This window comes from Theropithecus gelada, chromosome 10 (assembly GCF_003255815.1).
Source record: "Theropithecus gelada isolate Dixy chromosome 10, Tgel_1.0, whole genome shotgun sequence".
Taxonomy (NCBI): domain Eukaryota; kingdom Metazoa; phylum Chordata; class Mammalia; order Primates; family Cercopithecidae; genus Theropithecus; species Theropithecus gelada.
The window spans coordinates 45,198,721-45,218,664 of NC_037678.1; the positions used below are offsets into that span (position 1 = coordinate 45,198,721).

Consider the following 19,944-nt stretch of genomic DNA (forward strand, 5'->3'; position numbering starts at 1 on the left):
TTTTTCTTTAAAGAAAACAAGTTTTATTTTTATCATCAGAACATTCTAATAAAAATATTATTATGAGATTAGCTACCTTTATTCTCTGGGCCTTGACTCTGTCCCAGGCCTGCCCTGGAGCGCCTGCACGCTCAGCTCCCTGAGGTAGGTCCGGAGGGAGACCCCCGCCGCCCCCCGCCCTTGGCCAGGATACCTCTCACCTCATGTCCCCTCCTCCAGACCCCCACAGCCCTGGATGCCCCATAGCAGCCCTGCCACAACTGGCAGAACTGCTTCCTCCCTCCACCAATCCCCAAGACAGGCAGGAACCGTCTCGGGCTGGCACACAGCAGGTGGTGCGGGGGTAGAGGGAAGAGGCGCACCCTCCTGCACTCAACTGCTCCAGCAGGCAGAGCTGAGGGCCCCTGCCCCCCCAGGCTGGCACCACCGTGGTCTAGACCCTGAGTGGCCTGGATGCTGTGGGTCACTCCCTTCTCCCCTTCCACAGTGGTTGGGGAGTTGGGGAGGGAGGGAAGGGAGAGGAGCGTCAATGTCGCAGTGACGGGGTCCTGAGACAACTCACTCTGCCACCCTGGCAGGTGGCAGCAGACAGTGGCCCGCACGGGCCTGCAGGGCCTCCTGTCTATGGGGCCCATCCCACCGAGAGGATCCTGGCCCGTGAGCCGGCAGACACTTTATTATACAGAAACACTGTCGTCGTCTCCATGGGCGGAACCAACAAAAGCAAGTCTCTCCAAGTCAAAAATAGGTTTTGGATTCTTGGTGGCGGCAGTATCCGCTGAAAAAATAGACTGAACTTCTGAAATTATCTTAGTAGCAAAACAATTACAAGAAAAAAGTTGCAACTTCAGTGCTGTGACTGGAAAGGGGCCTTTGGCCGGCTGCCCCTGTTACCGGCGGCCCCCGTGTGCCTGGGAGCTCCTTTGGGCTTGAGGAAGCCACCCATGTGCCCTGATGGAGAAAATGCGACTCCAACAGGAGGCCGTGTCCTCACACCTCGACTGTGCTCACAGCTCGTGAGGATCAAGTTACAATACACAGTCCATTAACTTCTTGCTCTCAGGTTTCCCTGGAGTCAGGCATCTCTGCACAGGCCAGGGCAGCCAGGGGCTGCAGAGGGTCTGTGACACCCACCACGATGCGGCGGGGGAGACACAAACCTGAGGGCACCTGGAGTGTGGAGAGGCAGGAGAAGGTGCAAGGAGAGGCTGCCATGGTGTGCAAGGAACCTGGGATTGCGTCTTTAAATAGCTCTCGGTCATTCTTAAAGTCCTCCCTCAAGACACAATGGGACCTAGATTTAAAGAGAAGCCATCTCCCCGCTGTCCCCGGGTGCAGGCGGAGTGCCCGAGCGGTCTTCGGAGGCCTGGGTGCTGGTGGCACCTCACTGAAGCTCAGCCGGGCTGTCGCCGGCCCATCATGGCCTGGCAGCTCTGTCTGCTGTGAAGGTGACAATGCCACAGTCCTCGGGGCAGGAGCACCCCTCACTGCATCCTGTCGGGCTGCAGCTGCGGCGCCTGGTACTGCACGAAGGTGGTGGGGGCTGCAGCTGAGAGGGCCTGGGGCACGGCGGCCGGGTAGCTGTAGCCCACGAAGCTGGCAGCCGTGGCAGGCGAGGCAGCATATGGGTACTGGTCATAGGTGGCCGGTGGGTACTGGGCGTAGGCCGGGCTGGCCGGCGTGTACTCAATGTAGGGCGAGGACAGTGACGGGACAGGGGCGGCCGGGATCACCACGCTGGGCTGCATGATGGCTGGCGGGTAGATGTAGTGCGGGGTCAGCCTGTGGGGCCAAGCAGAGCGGGTCAGGGCCAGAACAGAATCGGGGAACAGCTCAGAGAACAGCAGGGTACACGATGTGTGCCGCCCCCCGCCCCCCGCGCCCCGACTTTCCTCATCAGTTAGATGGGCACAGAAACAGCACCGGGCCGGAGGCTGCTGCCTCAAGGCCTTTGCACTGGCTGTTCGCGCTATCCACCAGGCTCCCTCCTCCCCTCCACGTCTCCTTTTCAGCAAGGCCCTTCCCAGACTGCACCCCCACATCCCAGCCCTACACTCCACATCCCTGGGGCTGGTGCAAAAATAACAATCTTGGATGATTGTTTTCAAATGACTGAGAATTTGAAGCCACGACAGCACAGCACAAGATAAAGACCAGGCCCACGTTGCACGTCTGGGAGTCCAGCCCTGTTCATCTCCCTGACACCCAACACCCACCAAGTGACACTGCACACTCAGCTCATGGACATGCCCTCTCCCCCAGCCAACACCTGCTCCTCACAGAGTTTCTTTCTGTCCCTGCCAGCACGGACTCTGGCCTGCAGCAGCTCCGTGAGGACGTGACAGTGACTGCGTGAATGCTGGAGCAAAGGAGTGCAATGGCAGCGACCACTGAGATGACGGCGCCAGCAGCTGCCAGACTCGCCAGCACCCACGCTGGGGGAGACCCGTACTGTGACTGTGTGCATCAACCTGTCGGCTCAGTCTTCCCATCATGAGGCCCATTTCACACACGGGGCCAGGTGACTTGCCCAAGGTCCCACAGCTGATGAGGTGGAGGGGCCAGGAGTCAGCTGGCCTCAGAGCTGTGCTCTTAACCCTACCTGAGTAGGCCACTGTGGAAATGCGTCGAGGCCACCACTTCCTGCCTGCTGTGGGCTAGCCATGCAACACCATGCCCAGCTCTCAGCAAGGGGGAAACGCGGCTCAGGGAGGCAGCTCTCCCGGCATGTGCCTGCTCTGCCAACCAGCTACTGGGTGGCCTGGCGCAAGCCGCTCAGCCTCAGTTTCCCAGGTGGCAATAGAACAGCCACCTCCGCGGCATCAGAAGCTGCTGCAGAGCCTGAGGCACGGAGTGGTCTTGCCAGGGCACAGCACTGCACCCTGGGCATCAGGATCTCCTCTGCGTTGCACGCCTGCGTGTTACACAGGCCAGGCCCGCCTGGGGGGGCAACTTGGAAGCTCAGCTTCCTCCTGCACCCGTAGGCAGAGCCCCTACTCAAGGGAAGCAGCTCCGGAGGAAAAGTACAACATCTTCCCTGCATTCTCCTGCATTCGGCAGGGACAGAAACTGGGCAGCTTTCTGGAGCACGTTTTGGTAACATGTGGGCCACTGAAAACACGTGCTCACTCCCCAGAGCCAGGGACCCTGAGGGTCAGAGAGGAGCCCTGGCTTCCAGCACAAAGGCAGGTGTGCTCAGTGGATCCTGCAGCCCTACAGGAACAGTGGGAACCAGGACAACCTGGATGACAGGGGTGCGGGTCCCTGCTCCTCCCACAGACCTGGCAGCAAACAACTGAGGGCACACCTGGCCTGTGCCTGAGGGTGCACCCAGGGCCTCTTGCTCCCCCCACCCCATCTGGGAAGTGTGTGGGAAGTTTCTACACCGCGTCACCCTCTCTACTGCTGTTTTCCTTCCCAGGTTGAGCCACCCTAATGGCTGCTGTAACCACACCTGCAGCCCACACGGCCAACCCTCCACAGCATCTGTCCAGAGGCCCAGGCAGCTCCTGCCAGGAACCCAGCAGCGACGCCTCCTCTCCCTCTCCCCAGCTTAGAAGGTCTGCTGTCCACCCTGCATCCTCCATGGGAACAAGAGCCTTGCACGGAGCCAGGCCTGGGTTCGAATTCCGGCTCTCGAGCTGTAACGCCCTTCTCACATATCTGCCAGGATGCAGAGGGGAGCAGACCACACAGCCCCTGCCCTCGAGGGGCTTAGCCTCTAGGATGGGAGAGGCACTAAAACGCACCAACGCATAAACCAGAGTCTGTAGGTCGGTAGGGGGCGGCGTCTGGGGAAGTCAAGACAGCAGAGAGCTGTGATGTGTGGACAGCGATGGGGGAGAGGACAGGGCGGCTTCTTGAAGGAGGGGATGCCTGCAGAGACCTAATCATGAGGCAGAGCTGGCCACAGGGGAGCAGCCCTGAGGCACAAGGGCGGAGGCAGGCGCCAGTATGAGCATCTGAAGAGTGGACGAGGGCAGCCGGTAGCCTCTGTGCACAACCCTCCAGCGGCACCCCCACCATGGGGGCGGCCCGGCCGGCTGACCCCTGGCTTCCACCGCACATCCAGCTCCACCCTGGTGCCAGCCCACACCCCGCAGCGCCTCGATCCCTCGCCTCCTCCCCACCTGGGCCTGGGACCTGCCAATGCCTCTGCCTGGAGCCCTTGTTCTGGCCCCGCGACCCCACGTGCAGGCCAGTCCCCCACCTCCCTATGCTGCCTGACGCCCCACCGGACGGCACGCTCTGTCAGAGATGGTTCTGTCTGGACCCCAGCTCCCTGCCAGGGCCAGGCCTGTGGGAGGCACTGGGCACGTGGCACTGACAGAACAAAGGCCCGGTGGGCGGCACAGACCCCACTGAGAAAGATGAGGCGCTCTGGCCAGCAGAAGTAGAGGGCCCCAGTAGGGTCTCAGAGGCCTCCTTCGGGAAGGGGGCGAGCGGAGACACAGCAAGGACTGTCTTGGGACTGTGCCCAGCAGGCTGTCCCTGGCATCACCAGTGCCCCCCCACCCAGCTCTCAGAACCTCAAAAACATTCCTTAGTTGGAGGCTATGGAAGCTTTGAACCCACAACTTCTCCAAACATGGGCAGTCATGCCCCTGCCTCAGACACCTCCCCCAAATGTGGATCCCATGTGAACTGCAAAGGCAGACGGGGCCCAGAAATCTGCACGAACAGGCCCAGGGTCCTGATCCACAGCTGCCTTCAAGAACCGCTGCCCAGACCAGGGACACAGAACACAAGTGCCTGGGGCTATGGGGCAGCCAGATTCCGCCACACTCACCTCGAGGGCTGCCGTCATTTCCATTGGGTTTCTGATGCCCCACATCATCGGCGCCAGAGCCTTGCGTGGGCCACCAAGGAGCTGCCCTACCCGGGGCGACTCAAACACAAGCGTGGGGGAGCAATGTTCAGGCTGGGAGGAACGGGGGCTCTCCTGTTTCCTGATCCTTGCAGACACCGCATGTCAGTATCTACTCATCTTTCTGTACATAAGGGGCCTGGGATAACTTACGAAGTATTTTCAAAGCCACAGAAGGCCGGGCACAGTGGCTCACGCCTGTAATCCCAGCACTTTGGGAGGCCAGGGAGGGCAGATCATGAGGTCAGGAGTTCAAGACCAGCCTGGCCAACATGGTGAAACCCCGTTTCTACTAAAAATACGAAAATTAGCCAGGCGTTGTGGTGGGAGCCTGTAATCCCAGTTACTCGGGAGGCTGAGGCAGGAGAATCGCTTGAAACCAGAAGGCAGAGGTTGTGGTGAGTTGAGATCACGCCACTGCACTGCACTCCAGCCTGGGCGAAAGAGCAAAACTCCGTCTCAAAAAAAAAAAAAAAAAGCCACAGAAAAGATGCTAGTGCTAGCCCATTTCCCAGAGAGGAAATCCGAGGCTCAGAGAGGCCCCAAGCGACTTGCCCCATCACAGAGCAAGGGAGTGGCACAGTGGGGTCTGCCGCTGGTAGCTGTGCCCACAAGGACTGGTTGGGGCCCCAGATTCGGCTCAAAATAAAAGGAAGGCACAGCAGGGGCCACACCTCAGGGCCCCAAGGCGGAGTGAGAACACTGGCCGACGTTAAGGTAGAAGGAGCCCCGCCAGGCAGGAGCTGGGCTCCAGCTGCTTCTCTCCCTCCTAGGGCTGCACCTTGGCCCTGCACTTGTCTGAGATACCAAACAGGTTTCAAAACTTCCAAGGTGCAGTTTCCTCATCTGTAAGTTGGGTCCTACAGAGGATGGCCTCGAGAACTCGCTGTGAGGCCCTAGAGGCATCACTAGAGCAGCGATTCCCAACCAGGACAACTGTGTCCCCAGGCGATGCTGGAAAATGCCTAACGACAGTCCTAGTTGTCACAACTGACAACTAGGCATATGCGGTGGGGGTGGGAGTGCTGCTGACATTAGGGGTCAAAGCCAGGGGTGTTGAATGCTTCATACAACGCCCAGGGTGCCCCCACCACAAAGAACGATGCCACCCTAAAGGTCTGCAGTGCCGAGGCTGAGACGCCCGACTGTGGAACATCAGAAACCACACGGCGAAGGGCAAAGACAAGGAATCCTCACTGCTGTTCTGACCACAAGTGCCCATGCCGGGGGCGGGCCGCAACGGAGGCAGGTGGGAACTAAGAGATACAGAGGGGCACACGCAGCCATGCACGCTTGGGCGAACCCACTGAGTGGTCAGGTGAGACAGAAAACTGCAGCCAAACCACTGGCCCCACATTGTCCAAGGGCAGCCCCACCCTAGGCCTGCGTCCGGCCGCAGGCCCAAGACTCCACTCCCTGGCAATGGGGAGCGGGTGCATGCGCCAGGCAGGTTCCTCAGCACCCCCACCCATACTCCAGACTCAGAAAGGTCAGGTGCCACAGCCTCTGCACACAAGGGTACGGCCTGGTAGCCGCACACCACCCTACCCACCAAGCTCCAGTCAATACCGTGTGCCCTGCCCTGGCTCACCTGCCAGGGCACATGTCTGCCTGGCCCTGGTGGGACTCTCCTGCCCTCTCCACCTCAGTGAAGAGCCCACCCGGCCACCCAGGCACTGCCCTGCCCACTCCCCCCAACTGCAGCCCATGCCCACACCATCCAACAGGGGAGCTCCCTGCTTTCATCCCTCAATTCCCCGATCCTCCCTCTCCTTCATCACCAACTCTCCAGGTGGGTGCAATGGCACGGCCCTGCCTTGGTGGTGGTGGCGGCCCGCCTCCCATCCCTGAATCCTTCACCCAGCGGAGGCCAGAGCTGTCTTAAAAACATCAAGACCGGCCGGGCGCGGTGGCTCAAGCCTGTAATCCCAGCACTTTGGGAGGCCGAGGCGGGCGGATCACGAGGTCAGGAGATCGAGACCATCCTGGCTAACATGGTGAAACCCCGTCTCTACTAAAAATACAAAAAACTAGCCGGGCGTGGTGGCGGGCGCCTGTAGTCCCAGCTACTCGGAGGCTGAGGCAGGAGAATGGCCTGAACCTGGGAGGCGGAGCTTGCAGTGAGCCGAGATCGCGCCACTGCACTCCAGCCTGGGTGACACAGCGCGAGACTCCGTCTCAAAAAAAAAAAAAACATCAAGACCCATGCCTGGAATCCCAGCATTTTGGGAGGCCGAGGCGGGCAGATCATGAGGTCAGGAGATCGAGACCATCCTGACCAACACGGTGAAACCCCGTCTCTAATAATGCAAAAATTAGCTGGGCGTGGTGGTGTGGTGGTGCGTGCCTGTAATCCCAGGTACTCAGGAGGCTGAGGCAGGAGAATCGCTTGAACCAGGGAGGTGGAGGTTGCAGTGAGCTGAGATCGAGACACTGCACTCCAACCTGGCGCCAGAGCGAGACTCCGTCTCAAAAAACAAACAAACAAAAACATTAGGACCCCATCACCTCCAGGAGCAGAACCCTCCAGCTGTCTCCCATTGTACCCAGAAGAAAACCCAAACTGCTCCCTCGTGGCTTCCTGCGTTATCAGGCCTCAACCTACCTCTTCAAACTCATCTCCACCTGCACTACCACTGCCCTGGGCTCCTTCTGTTCCCAGATTCGACTCCTTCCCACCACAGGACCTTCGTACCTATGCACTTGCTTCTTCCCACAGCTCAAAGCTCACCCCTCAGGGGCCCACCCTGAGCCGCGGCTCTGTTTCTTATGATCAGAAGCCCCCTTGTCATCTACCTTGCACAATGTCTTCCCCACAAAAGCAGGGTCTCGGCCGCTGCATCCCAAGTGCCCCAGCACAGCAGGTGCCCAGTGCTGACTGTCTGAGGCAGGCCCCAGCTTTGCAGACAGCTGGGAGGCAAAAGAGCCCCCCGCCTTGGAATGGCCACTGCTTCCCAGGCCAAGAGTCCCTGCCCCAAGAAGGCAGAGAAAGCAGTTCAGCCTGGAGCAGCCAGGGCTGGGTAGGCTGGAGGGACAGGCAGGCACGGCTCCACCCAGCAAGTCACAGCTAGACAGGCACAGCCCACCAGCCTCTGCTCCCCAGCCAGGTGCCTGGCGGCCCCGGGTGACCTCATCACTGCCTCTAGGGAACCACACGCCCCAGGGGGCTGCTGTGAGGATCTAATGCTCTGTGCACCCCAGAGGCCTCAGCAGCATCGATGCCTCCTTGGGCCTGAGGAATGCTGGGAGGAACAGAGGCCCTTCCTTTCCTAGGACTTTCAGCCCCAGGTCAGAGGGCAGCAGACAAGAACCCTTGGTGAGCAAAACAGACCAGAGGCCAGGCGCAATCAGGTAGGAGTCCAAAGGTCGGGGGACCCAATGCCCATCAGGGCTGCTCCTGTCTGGCCAGGGCCCGCCGGCCTCTTCAGGACAGGGCACTTGCTCCCTCTCTAGAAGCCACTTTGGAATCGGCCCGCTGTACGGCCGCCGCTGGAGTCCCATCCGTTCCCCAGGGATGCAGAGCCACGGCCCAGCTGTTCCCTCACAGGAGGGGGCAGGAGCCTCCTTCCCTTCCAGTTTCCTTACAAGTTCCGGCCTCAGAACAACCGGGCTTCTGTGCCTCCTCATCCTCTGCAGAAAACTTCTATCCTCCCACCAAGATCCTGGAAAAGGGCCTTGCACCAATCAGAGGCGAATCTGTTTCCCAGAGAATTCATCCCACCACTTGTGCAAAGTCCAGGCAGAGCCAAGGAAGAAACCAGGGGCATGGGTGGGACAGGCCTCCCACATGCCACCCAAGCCCCTCTGCGACGCTGGACACTGGGCACAGGCACCTAGCTGGGGTCAGGGGTGTTTGCGGAAGGACGACTCAGGGGTTCTCTGCTTCCCTCTAGTGCTGGAGCCTGGGCAACACCAAACTCCCAGATCACGGAGTCACTGAAACCGGCCACCATTAGGGCTGGAAAGGCCAGGCCATCCCAGGAGGGCTGGGCATGCACGAGGAGCTGGCACTGCCACAGCCCAGGAGAGGACAGGGGGACCCAGGGCCTGGTCCACACTGGAAATCTGAAGTGCCTGCCTCCCTTCCCATTCACATGTGGCCCAGGCAGCATCTGCACCCCAACACAGCCAGGGTCAGCACACAGCCAAGAGCACCCCAGCTGACTCAGTCCATGGAGACTCAGGGGTCCAAGGGCAGGAAGAGCCCCAAGTCCAGATCCTGGCCATGCCTGTCCAAGTCGCATGGACCATCACTCAGTCCCTCCGGCCTCTGTTTCCCCATCTGTACATTAAGGATGCTGCAGAGTCCAACGCTGCCCCCAAGACAGAGGGCTTGGGCCCCTGCAGTCTGAGAACCCCACGCCGGCGGGCCGGGCGAGGGAAGCACAGATGGTGCCTGGGACACACGCTGCCCACACTCAGAGCAGAACTCTCGGTGACAAGAACTGCCCATGGCCCATGAGGACTCGTTTTCTGAACATAAAGTCGCCTCTGAAAATAAAAACGAAAAAGGCAAATGAGCCCATTTCACTTTCCCTGCTCTCCAGGGGCCTGGCCCCACCGCGGCAGAGAGACCGCAGCTCTTAGGGTTCTGACTCCCGCCTGGCTGGGTGTGGGAAGGTCCCCGAGGCGCCCGGCAGGCAGGAAGCCAGGCCACGGCTCTGCCTCCCGGGAATCCCCAGTGACTTGTTAGGGGGAGGGCCGGGAGCTGGTTCTGACATTCAGGTTCTGTGGGGCAGCCAGTCACAGGACACAGGTCAAATGTCCTCTCTGTGGGGCAATGCCAGGCCTGGAACAGCATCTCCAGCTGAACCTGCCCAAACTCCAACTCCTGACCTCCCCAAAACTGTACTGCACAGCAGCCCCCACCCCAGTCAGGGCCAAGCCCATCTCCCACTTCATAGGCCCAAAGTTCCAGAATCTTCTTGGACTCCTCTGTCCCAGGTTCTTCAAAATATGTACCCAGAATCTCACTGTATCTCAGCAGGGCCGCTGGGGCAGGCAGCACCCTTGTCTCACGCCTGGATTACTGGGCATCCTCTAAGGGCCTCCAACCACCACCCTAACCCTCGGCAGTCCAGGCTCAACCCAGCAGCCAGAAACAAAAACACTCTGAAAACAAAAATGCAGACTGACCCATCCCTCCTCCGCTCCGAGCCTGCGTGGCCCGGGAGTCACCTGGGGGAAGGTCGCGGCGCCTCCCTGGGTCATCAAAGTCCTCTAGGAGCTGAGGCCACCCTGCTGGGCCCTGAGCCTCCCCGGCTGCTCCCTTCCCCTCCCCAGCTCCTGTCGTCTTCTGAGGCACGCTGACCTCCTTTGTCTCTCTCCTCCTCTCAGAACCTCGCTGCAGGAAACACTGTTAGGTGTGGGACCGGGTCTCCCCTCACCCCCATGGCACGCGTCCCCAGCCGGGTACAAAGCAAGCCAAGATCTGTCAGACGAGCTGACCCAGTGCCCAACTCCCTACTCCACCCAAACAAGGTCAGCGGGAAGGTCCTGATGTGCCCAGCACACTGCAGAGTTCTCAGCCTGTCCACCCTGGACACAAGGTGAAACTGAGGTGAAACGAGGAAAGCTGGAGCTTGGGCCTCCACCTCGCTCTGTGATCAGGCCTCTGCCCTGAGCCAAAGCTGCCTCCCTTGGTCCAAGGCTTCCAGAAGAGGCTCCCCAGGCCCAGCAGGGAGCCAGGGTGAGAACTCATGCTCGGAGAGGAGCCCCCGCCACCCAAAGGCTGCTTTCTGTTTCAGCAGACAGGACAAACAACAGGTGCGGCACGGGCGCCCGCCCAGAAGGGCCACAGCGCAGCCCACGCCTGGCTCCAGATGAGCTGCCAAACAGGAAGCCTTGGGGGGGGCAGCGGGGCCACCACGAGACACCCTCAGGGTGAAAACGTGACGCCACAGTGTGTGGGGGAGTCACTTCCTCCCAGCCCCCATGCCGCCTGGCTCTGACCTCAGCTTCTGCCTCTGCCCTGCGGTGCTCACCCTGTGCCCGCCACGGCGACCTGCGGCTCGCCTGTCACCCTGGGCCTGGGCTGTTTACTCTTCCCCAGACGCCTATAGGGCCCATTTCCCCCATCCTCAGTGGAACCTTCCCCAGCGCGCTCGCACATGTGCGCATGCGTACACTCACACACACGCCATCACCTGCAAACAGCTCATCTGGCTTTGTTTCACTTTGTATTTTAAAATAATAAAAGACTCTCAAGAAGTTGCAAAAACAGTACAGGGAGGTCCTGTGTACCCTGCCTCCTCCATCCCCCAAGGGCACATCAGAGTAACTAAGGACATTAGCAAAACCAGGACACTAACCCAGGCACAGTGCTATGACCTGGACTGCAGGCCTTCAGCACACTGCATCATCTTCTGCACGCACTAACCTTATACGTCAAGTGTAGTTACACACGAACTGTGAAGCTTTATCACACACACAGACACATCTCCCCACCACTGTACTCGAGACGTGGGACTGTGAGGTCCCCACACAGGCACTCATTCCGCCAGCTTCCTGTTTAACTGCACGCATCGCCACGCGGGCCCATGAGTACACAAACAGAATGTGAGCACCCTGAGATCGGGGACTGTGTCTTTCTTATTCAAAGGATCCCTGGCACCAGGCCTGGCATACAGCAGGCACTCAATAAACACCTGATGGATGAATGATGCTGGGAGTGGCTGCTGACGCTCTCTCCAGCTTGCGCATCCCATGCTCTCAAGGAGACAGACATCTTCCCATCACTGCCTCCCCAGGCCCTCCTCTTACCCTGGGGACCCAGGTGCTCTATCCAGGCCCCATGGCATGCACACACCAAGGCCTCGTGATGGCAAGGGCAGCCATCTACTACCCAGCCAGCGTGGGCACCGGAGACCTTCACACGAAGGATGTTGGGGTCCCTGAAACTATACACACAGTGGGGCAGGCACATGCCTGGGAGAGGGTCTCACGGCCGTCATCAGTCTCAGGGCCTTGTGCTCTGATTCATCCAAGAGCTGCCATCTAGCCAGAAGGAGATGCTGAGTCCTTGGGGGAGGGACAAGAGTCTCGCAGCCCCCCAGCTCAGGCCCCACCATCCCGGGATGTGTGAACCCAACAAGTCTCTCAGTTGCTCTGAGCCTCGGTTTTGCATAGTCAGTCAATCAACAGACCCTGGAGCAGGGCCGGCAAGAGATGCGCCACTGACCGACTGTGACTTCCCATGGCCAGACCCTCTACACACAGTCAAGTTGACCCTGTAGAGAAGGCAGTGTTACTATTCTCACTCACAGATGGGCACGAGCCTGCAGAGACGGGCTGGGCCTGGCCTCAAGCCCAGGCAGACCCCAGGGCCTGGATACGACCTGTACCTGACACCCCGGAGTCCCAGGAGCCTGTCTTGTCATATCAGAGCCCCTGTGGTGGCCATGTCCTGTCACCCCATTGTGGCCAGTGAGGCTTAAGTGGAAGCCTGTTGAGGCCTCTGTGAAAGCTTCCATTTTTCTGCTAGAAGAGACAGAGGCAGTTCGTACTATCCCTTATTGTCCTTTCTGCCCTGAACGTGGCTGTGTTGTCTGGAGCTGTGACAGTCATCTTGTGACCATGAAGCAAGGTCCAAGAGACTCACAGATACTCGTCCTCACACCACTAAACCCAGGGGACACTGGCAATGTCTGGAGACATTTTCGGTAGTCATGACTTGGGGGAGGCAATGCTACTAGCTTCTAGGGGTGGAGGCCAGGGATGTTTCACCCCCTTCCAACATTCTAGAATGTACATAGCGAGGCACTCAGTGAACGGGAGTCAAGGCCACAGTCGGGCCCCCTTAACAGGCAGGGAGAGCTGCACCCAGGGAAGCAGCTGGTCCTTCAAAAAGAACCCAAGGAGAGGCTCTGGGCGCAGCCAGGCCCAGGACAAACCTCTACTCCCGGTGCCCTCAGCCCAGGAATGGACAGACACCCCCTGACACCAGGGCACCTTCCAGGCCAGACTAAGCTCTGCCTGGGCACAGACCCTCTCCAGATGGCTGCAGCTCCCCTCCCTCCAGCAGGTGACGGACACGCTCAGCTGGCAGACACCCTTGGCGGGCCAGGGCCACCGGCTCCTGCACTTGCCACCGCAGAGGAAGGCTCCTCCAAACCGCGGACGTTGGCCCCGCCACATACAGTTAGAAATGCAGAGGTGAGTTAGGTCTCACAGAGCCTGTTCAACTTAAAAAAAGGAAAGAGGCAAGGAAATCCCGGCAAATAGCATAAAGTGTAAAGTTCTTTGGTAAATCATTCTAAACTAACATTTAAGACCCAGCCAGGCGAAGATTCCACAGGGTCCTGCCTAAAAGCAGAGCTGTGGGATCTTCAGAGTTGTCCAGGGCAAGGTATAAAAGGTCGGGGTCAGAAAGCCGAGGAAGAGTTCAGCCAGGCATGGAAGGGGTTAACTGGTGGACAACCCTCAGTTGCCCGGGCTCCTGGCTCCCACCCCCCTCCATGCCCTCAGCCAACAGCAGGGCGGGCCTCGCTGCCAGCCCAAGGCCGACAAAACTGGCCGCTGACAAAACTGGCCGCTGAGTCAGGCCCGGCTGTGCTCCCGGGGCCTGATTGTTCACAAAGACAAAAGGGACGCTGACGGCCCAGCTCTCCAGTGGGCGGGGGCTGGGGGCAGACAGCTGACCCAGGCAGCCCGCCCCGCTGCACCCAGGAGCTGCACCCGGGAGCCTCCCCCAACCCACCTCAGTAAGGCCTAGAGGCCGGGGCAGCGGGCGGCGCAATTCTCAGAGGCTTGAGTTCAGATCTCCCAGGAGACCAAGAGCGGATGGTCCCTCTGACACCGTCCCTGTTTGGGTCTCCACCCTTTGGCAACCAACGAATAGAGTCTGCGGCCTCTTCACCGTCACAGGTATTAACGGCCAGCCAGCAGATTTAGTTACAAAACACCGTCGCCTGAAGTCGGGTACACACAGTGGCAAACACTGTGACTGATCCCAACTGCTTCTGGATGGGTGGTGTTCACAGGATTCCAGGACAACAAGGGAAAGGTCGGGTTGGGGCCCTTCCCACCCTACCCCACCAAGCAAGCATATGTTCAGGCACCCACCACCTGTGTTCTAATCTCCTCCCGGACGTCTATTACCTCGCCCCCTCCCCAGGCCCGGACATGTGGTTAGCCTTTCTCTGCCTCAGTTTCCCCACCTATAAAGTAAGAATAGTTTCAGTCCACTGTTTTAAGCAGTTAATGTTCCTGTTTTCTGGATAAGGAGGATGCCACTGCCAAGACAGACCCAGCTGGTAAGCAGCAAAGTCAGGATTCGAACCCACATCTGCAAGCCCCAGAGGCCGAGCACTGATGGTTATGGAATCTCACAGGCAGCTGCGTGGATCAGAGAGAGCCCAGATGCAGGTGGGAAGGCCTCATCCCACTGTAAGCAGAAAAGAGCTGCAGGCACTGGAGGCACACACCCTCGCCTCTGGGCAGCGGCTCCTGCCCAGCCCATGCCCCCAGGCGCCTGCTGTGGGCCTGGGGAACGGAGCCAAGGTTCTGAAAAACAAGGAACACCCTCTTCTTGTGGCCTGAACCCCAGAGGAAGAATCTTGGTGAAGGCATGAAGGCTGGAGTGTCCCCAAACACCCTCTAAGACGATTCTAGACATCTACAAAACAGATTCCAGCATGAGACGGACAGGGCGGCCTGCTCCCACCACCCTACATACTCCCTTCCCAGGAGGACAGAGGCACCCCAGCAGGAAGCTGAGCTGCCCGGCCACTCACACAGGCTAGGAGGGCCCCGCCACCCTCCAGCACCCCTCAACCAGCGGCTCCTCCCATTGCTATACTTGCACACATCCACCAGTACACACGGAAGCTGGCAGGGAGCCCCCAAGTAACCCCAAGTGCTCCCAAAAAGTGGGCACAACAACTTCTGCTGGGGCCTCTGACCCATTCACCTGGGAGCCAGGCTCAGCCCGGTTCCACAGGCCCCTTGTTCACACTGCCCCGGTGAGGCAGGTTACTCCTCAAGCTGTGTGTCTCTCCATGGTATCTACACGGTGCACGCACGTGTGTGTGCACACACATGATCAACTGGCATTAGGGATTCGGATTCAGAAAGCTCATGAAGTGCCAATGCCCTAAAAGGGGTGGTGGTCTCTGAGCTGCCTTCCCCTCCAACTCCAACCCCATCAATACGCCACGGTGCTAGGGCAGACAGCTCCCATCCATCACCGAGGTGGGGAGGCAGGACACAAGGCAGTACCCTTTGTATCCCTTAAGTGTGCGTGTCCTTCCCCAAGCAGCTGCCAGGCCTTATCAGATGTTTTAAAAAGGGCAGGGAGGTGGGAGGCATTTTAGGATGGAGAAGAGTGGGATGTGCTGCTTCTAAATGAGTCAGACTAGAAGCCCACAGGCCAGGCCACTCAGGCAGGTGGCCTCCGCCCTGAACACATCATATCTGCAGCAGCGTTCAAACATCAGACCTGAGAGGCAATGGCCTACTGCCACCACCCGCCCCAGCACTAGAGCAGGTGACAGGAGCGCCTGGGGAAGAGCCCGGCCTGCCAGTCCCTAAGAGTCATCAGCAAACACTTTAATAGGGCGTTACCTGCACCAGGCCCACCCTAAACCCTCTATTCAGAGAACTCAGATGTGCTGTGCCCACTCTCATTTTACAGGTGACAAAACTAAGGCCATACACCTAGCAAAGGGAGCTGGGGTGTGCACCAAGGCAGGCAGGCTCCAAGGCTCACGATCCCCTAGGTGGTGTGGCCTCTGCCAGGGATGGAGAAATGCAATCTGCCTTCTCTTCACTCCCTTGGCTTAAACGCAATCACATGTCTGAAAACCGTCATTTCATCAGCCTTCCAAACCCAGGAAGCCCAAGGCCCTCTCCACTTCATCTCCAAGGACTGCCCACCCCAAGCCAGCCACATCCACTCACCCGTAAGTCCGCTGGATCAAGGTGGGGTGCAGCTGCTGCACCCCAATGGCAAAGCCTAAAACGAGAGAACAATCAGGGACTTGGCCTTGCTGCAGGAACGATGTCTCAGGGGCTGCACACATGGTGGCAGAATCCCACAAGTCACACATCTCTAGTCAAAAGGGATCCTCAGCTTCCTCTCCCCTCCCAGACCTCCCCCTCATGAACCCTAAAGCACACCTCTGAAGTGTGGCAGCCAGTGACGCAGGTGTCAGCAGCCACTGGTGTCGGCACTCCCAATCTCCAGGCCCCTTGGCCACTTCCTCCCTCCTGCGAAGACAGCTGGCAACTGGGATGCAGTACCCTCCCTGCCCCCCCCCACCCCCTTCTGTGGGCCACACGCTGTGAGAAGGGGTCTAGATCCTCCAGGGGGGGATGGCTGCCCTGTGGCGGCTCTGCAGGCACATGATAGCCGACTGCCACTGCTGGGGCGAGGAGGGGGGGCCTCTTTCCACCCGACAGATACCGACACCCAATATAGAAACCGAGAAGAGCCAAGCAGGAAAACACAAGCTCTCACCCGTCTGGAGGCTCCGAGGCTTGGCGCCCAGATATGCCAGGTTCACGTTGGCCTTGCGGCCGTCGATGATGGGGTTCGGGTCTTTGCAAGCCCTCTCAGCTGCCGCCCGGTCGGCCATGGTCACCTGGAGGAGCCACAGACACATCAGGGGCTGCCGTGAGGGAAACTAGGGGCAAAAGGGGCAGAGGGCTCCGCCCTGGCACCGGATGCTGCCACCCCTCTCTTCCCTTCCTCTGAGGGTGCCTGTAACCTAGGGTCCTTGAGCCAAAGCCCCTCTGACCCCTACCTGGGGCCCTCCCACAAAGATGCCTCCTGGATTCCAGCTCCTCTCCTCAAAGTTCAAGGCCTGGGAAATGTGGCCTTCAAGGACAAAAATAATCCCCTGCGGGGACAGGGCAAAAACGAACCCCGAAGGGAGGTGGGGGGGCTGCCGGGACTGCCCACCAGTGAGGGCCAAGACTTCCCTCTGGGAAGGAGTTTGCGACGTTGCACTTGGAAGGGAAGTAGGAAAGTGTCTTCAAACCGTTTTTACTTAAGCTGATGTTTATTTGGGGTGGCTGAGGGGGCTGTTGAAAATATGGGGGAGGCCGAAGGGCTCCTAACACCCCGGGGTGGAGCCGTTGCTCCTCACCCGCCGCTGCTCCAGGAAACCCCGAGTACCCACTGGCTCCAAAACCTCCCCACCAACTTAGGAGTCCTAATTGAACACAGCGGCTCTTCCTTTTAAACCAGGGGTGGGGGTGGGGGTGGGGGTGGGGACAGGGCCCCGGGCCCTGGGTGGTGGGGGCGGGACCGGCAGGAGCGCGCCCGGGGGAGGCGGCAGGTGCGGGCGCCGGCGGGAGGCGCCAGGGGCGGGGGCGGCCGCGAGCCGGCTGGGCGTGTGCCCCGGAGTGGACTCGGCGCCCGGGCCGCGATAAGGTGTGCGGCGGGGTGCGGGCCCGGGCGCGGGGGCCACTTACGAAGCCGTAGCCGCGGGACTTGCCCGTCTGGCGATCGGTGATGACCACGGCCTCCTCGATGTCGCCGAAGCCCTCGAAGTACTTCCTGAGCGAGGCGTCGGTGGTGTGGTACGGCAGGCCGCCCACGAAGATCTTCGTGAACGTGGTGTCCTTCTGCGAGCCGTGCATGGCGCCGGGGGCGGCCGGGGGCCGCGGGAAGCCCGCGCTCGGGGCGCACGGCGCGGGCTGCAGCAGCATGGGGGGCGCCCCGCCGCCTACGGACCCGGGCTGCGCGGGGCTGCGCTCATGGGGGGCGGCGGGGAGCGCGCGGGGCAGCGAGGGGCGCCCGTCCAGCCGCCAGGCCCGACCACTCGCGCGCCGCTCCCGCCGTGCGCGCCGAACTGCGCCGCGCTGCGCTCCCGACCGGCGCTGCGGGGACTCTGCGCCCCGGCGCCGCCCCCGGGCTTTGTAGCCGGCCCCGCCCCCGGCCAGCTCAACCCCGCCCCCAGCCGGCCCCGCCCCGCCCCAGGCGCGCGGGGACCGCCGGGAAGCGTAGTCCCAACCCCGCCCAGCCGCTCCCGGGCGCGCGGAGATCGGGGGGAGGGGCGCGCACGCGGGCTGAGGGCGGATCCGGGCCTGGGGGCGCTGGGCGCGCCTTTCTCTCCAGGCTGCCCCCGCGGGCCCGCCTGGTTGCAGGCACTAAGCACAGCCCTAAACCAGGGAGGCCAGGCCCCTGACCTCGTGGAGCGCACCGTCTGGTGAATTAAATGTAAACGGTTTTTAGCATCTTGTTTATTGAGTCTGTATTTAACCCACGGCGACTTAGGGAACAGCCACGTGTCGTATTAAAGAAGTGAAATGATTTCTGTTTTATGTGTAAGATTAGTTCATCCGACCGATATTTACCAGGGCCCCAATGCGTCACTGGGCGCGAGGCTGCAGCGGAGCACAGATCATATTCCCTGGCCCCACGGAGCGCCTAGGACTGAGAAACAATTCCGCCAGTAAACATACAGCATACGACCCCGGAGGGAGCTACACCAGGGTGCAGCCATAGAAGCGGTTGGGCAGAGGAAGCAGTTGTGGGCTCTTTCCAGCTCCACCCCGTTCTGGGTTGGTGTCAGGGACCTTTGGGGGCAAGCTGAGAGCAGACCCCGGTCCCTCATCCCGGCCCCCAGCCATAGAAGGGCGGCCTATACTGGGGCTCTGTGAGCTTCACACCAGGCAGGGCCAGCCACAGAATTTTCTGGGCCCAGTGCAAAATGCAAACGCGGGGCCCCTAATTCAAAACCTAGGAATTTCAAGTTGGCAGTGGTTGAGCATGAAACCCAGCCCTGGGCTTTTCTGAGCGAAGGGAAGGGCCGTGTGACTGCACAGGCCCCGGGATCCTGGACCTGAGGGTCACACTCTCCACCTCTGAGGCCGGGACGGGGGGACCTCAACCCCGCCTCATCTCCAGAACCCGCGGTTGGGACCTGTGCAGCTGGGAAACAGCAGCTCTAAGCCGGGTCACTCCCCGCCCCAGCCCTGCGGTCTCCCCTCAGCACAGGACGACGCAGGTGGAGTCTGTGGGGACTGGGAGTGGCACTCCGTGGGCTGTGGGGGACCGCGAGGCCGGCGAGGAGTTCCCCACGTTTCCTCCAGCACCGAGGAGTTCCCCGCGTTTCCTCCATCACCCTCTGCCCTGGCTGCCGGCGGGGAGGAGTCTGTCCGCCCCCTCCCCCACTCCACGGCCCACACTCCACGCGCAGCCTTGACCTCTGACCTCTCCCTCCCCCCGGTCCCGCTCTAGCTCTCTGCTCAATGGGGATGGGACCCCGAGTCTTCCGGAAGCCTCGGCCTCCTTTCCTCCCTTCTCGCTTCGTTCCTCGTTCCTGACGCTCCTGTCCCTGCTCGCGGCCCCTCTTGTCCTTTATCCCGCGTGGTTTCCTCTCCTTCCTTCGCGGAGCTTCCCCGCTCCCCTCCCTGTGTGTTCGCCTGCCTGGAGCCCCTCCCCTGCTATTTGGGCGCCGCGAGAACAGAGACCTGGGATGTTTCGCCCGAGCTGGAGGGCCTGGCAAGGAGAGGGCTCTGGGATATGTTTGTTGAGTGTATCCACGATGGAAGGAGGTGCAGTGGGGAAAGCTCCAGCCCAGCCAGAGGCCCTTCGAAGCGCCTTTGAAAACTTTCATTTAAGTGTGACCTTCACTTGCCCCCTAGAGGCCGGGGGAGGCGGCCACTGCCCGGCCGCATGCTCTTAGGCCAGCTGGGTCCCTTCACCGGGCCTCAGTTTCCCCTTCAGTTTTTCCGAGGCTGTCCCCCGCCGTCGCGTTACCTGGGCGGGCTGGAGCCCCGTCGATGGCGCGGCCACGCGCTTCAGCCCGGAGGCGCCCGGGCTCCCGGCCTACAAGTCCCAGCGCCGCCCGGGCCCGCCCCGCCCGCGCCCCTCCCGGCAAGACAGTCCCAAGTGGGGGTGCGGCCGCTCGGCTGCTGCCGCGGGGGCCGGGCCCAGGCGGCGGGGCAGCCTCGGGGCCTCTGCCTGCCCGGAAGGGGGCGGGACAGGACCGTGGAGGCTGGAGACGCGGTTGCCCAGCTGCAGGTCCAGTCGCACTCCTTCGCCCCAGGCCTCCTTGGGTTTCTGGATCACCAATCTCTCCGCCCCTCCGGCGGCCCCATGTCGCCACGGGTCACCAACTTCTGCC

The 19,944-nt window shown here is 60.7% G+C and overlaps 1 protein-coding gene and 1 long non-coding RNA gene across 4 annotated transcripts in view; one reads left to right on the plus strand and one right to left on the minus strand.

Moving 5' to 3' along the window:
• On the minus strand, positions 1–17,708 carry RBM38 (RNA binding motif protein 38). Of its 3 annotated transcripts, XM_025399688.1 has the most exons (5): positions 17,285–17,699; positions 16,612–16,707; positions 16,326–16,449; positions 15,767–15,821; positions 1–1,782 (listed from the first exon to the last, which is right to left on the minus strand). In XM_025399688.1, the coding sequence occupies exons 1-5, from the start codon at positions 17,519–17,521 to the stop codon at positions 1,485–1,487; spliced, it is 810 nt and encodes a 269-aa protein (XP_025255473.1). In that variant the 5' UTR covers positions 17,522–17,699; the 3' UTR covers positions 1–1,484. The 3 variants fall into 3 exon arrangements, with proteins under 3 accessions (XP_025255473.1, XP_025255474.1, XP_025255476.1); XM_025399689.1 differs by lacking the exon at positions 16,612–16,707 and having other exon boundaries at positions 17,285–17,708; XM_025399691.1 differs by lacking the exons at positions 15,767–15,821; positions 16,612–16,707.
• Positions 16,020–19,944, plus strand: part of LOC112633227 — a 13,777-nt gene continuing 9,852 nt past the window's right edge. The window contains exons 1-2 of the long non-coding RNA XR_003121501.1: positions 16,020–16,828; positions 16,943–16,944. This is a non-coding gene — a long non-coding RNA (uncharacterized LOC112633227). The remainder of the gene's footprint in view (positions 16,829–16,942; positions 16,945–19,944) is intronic.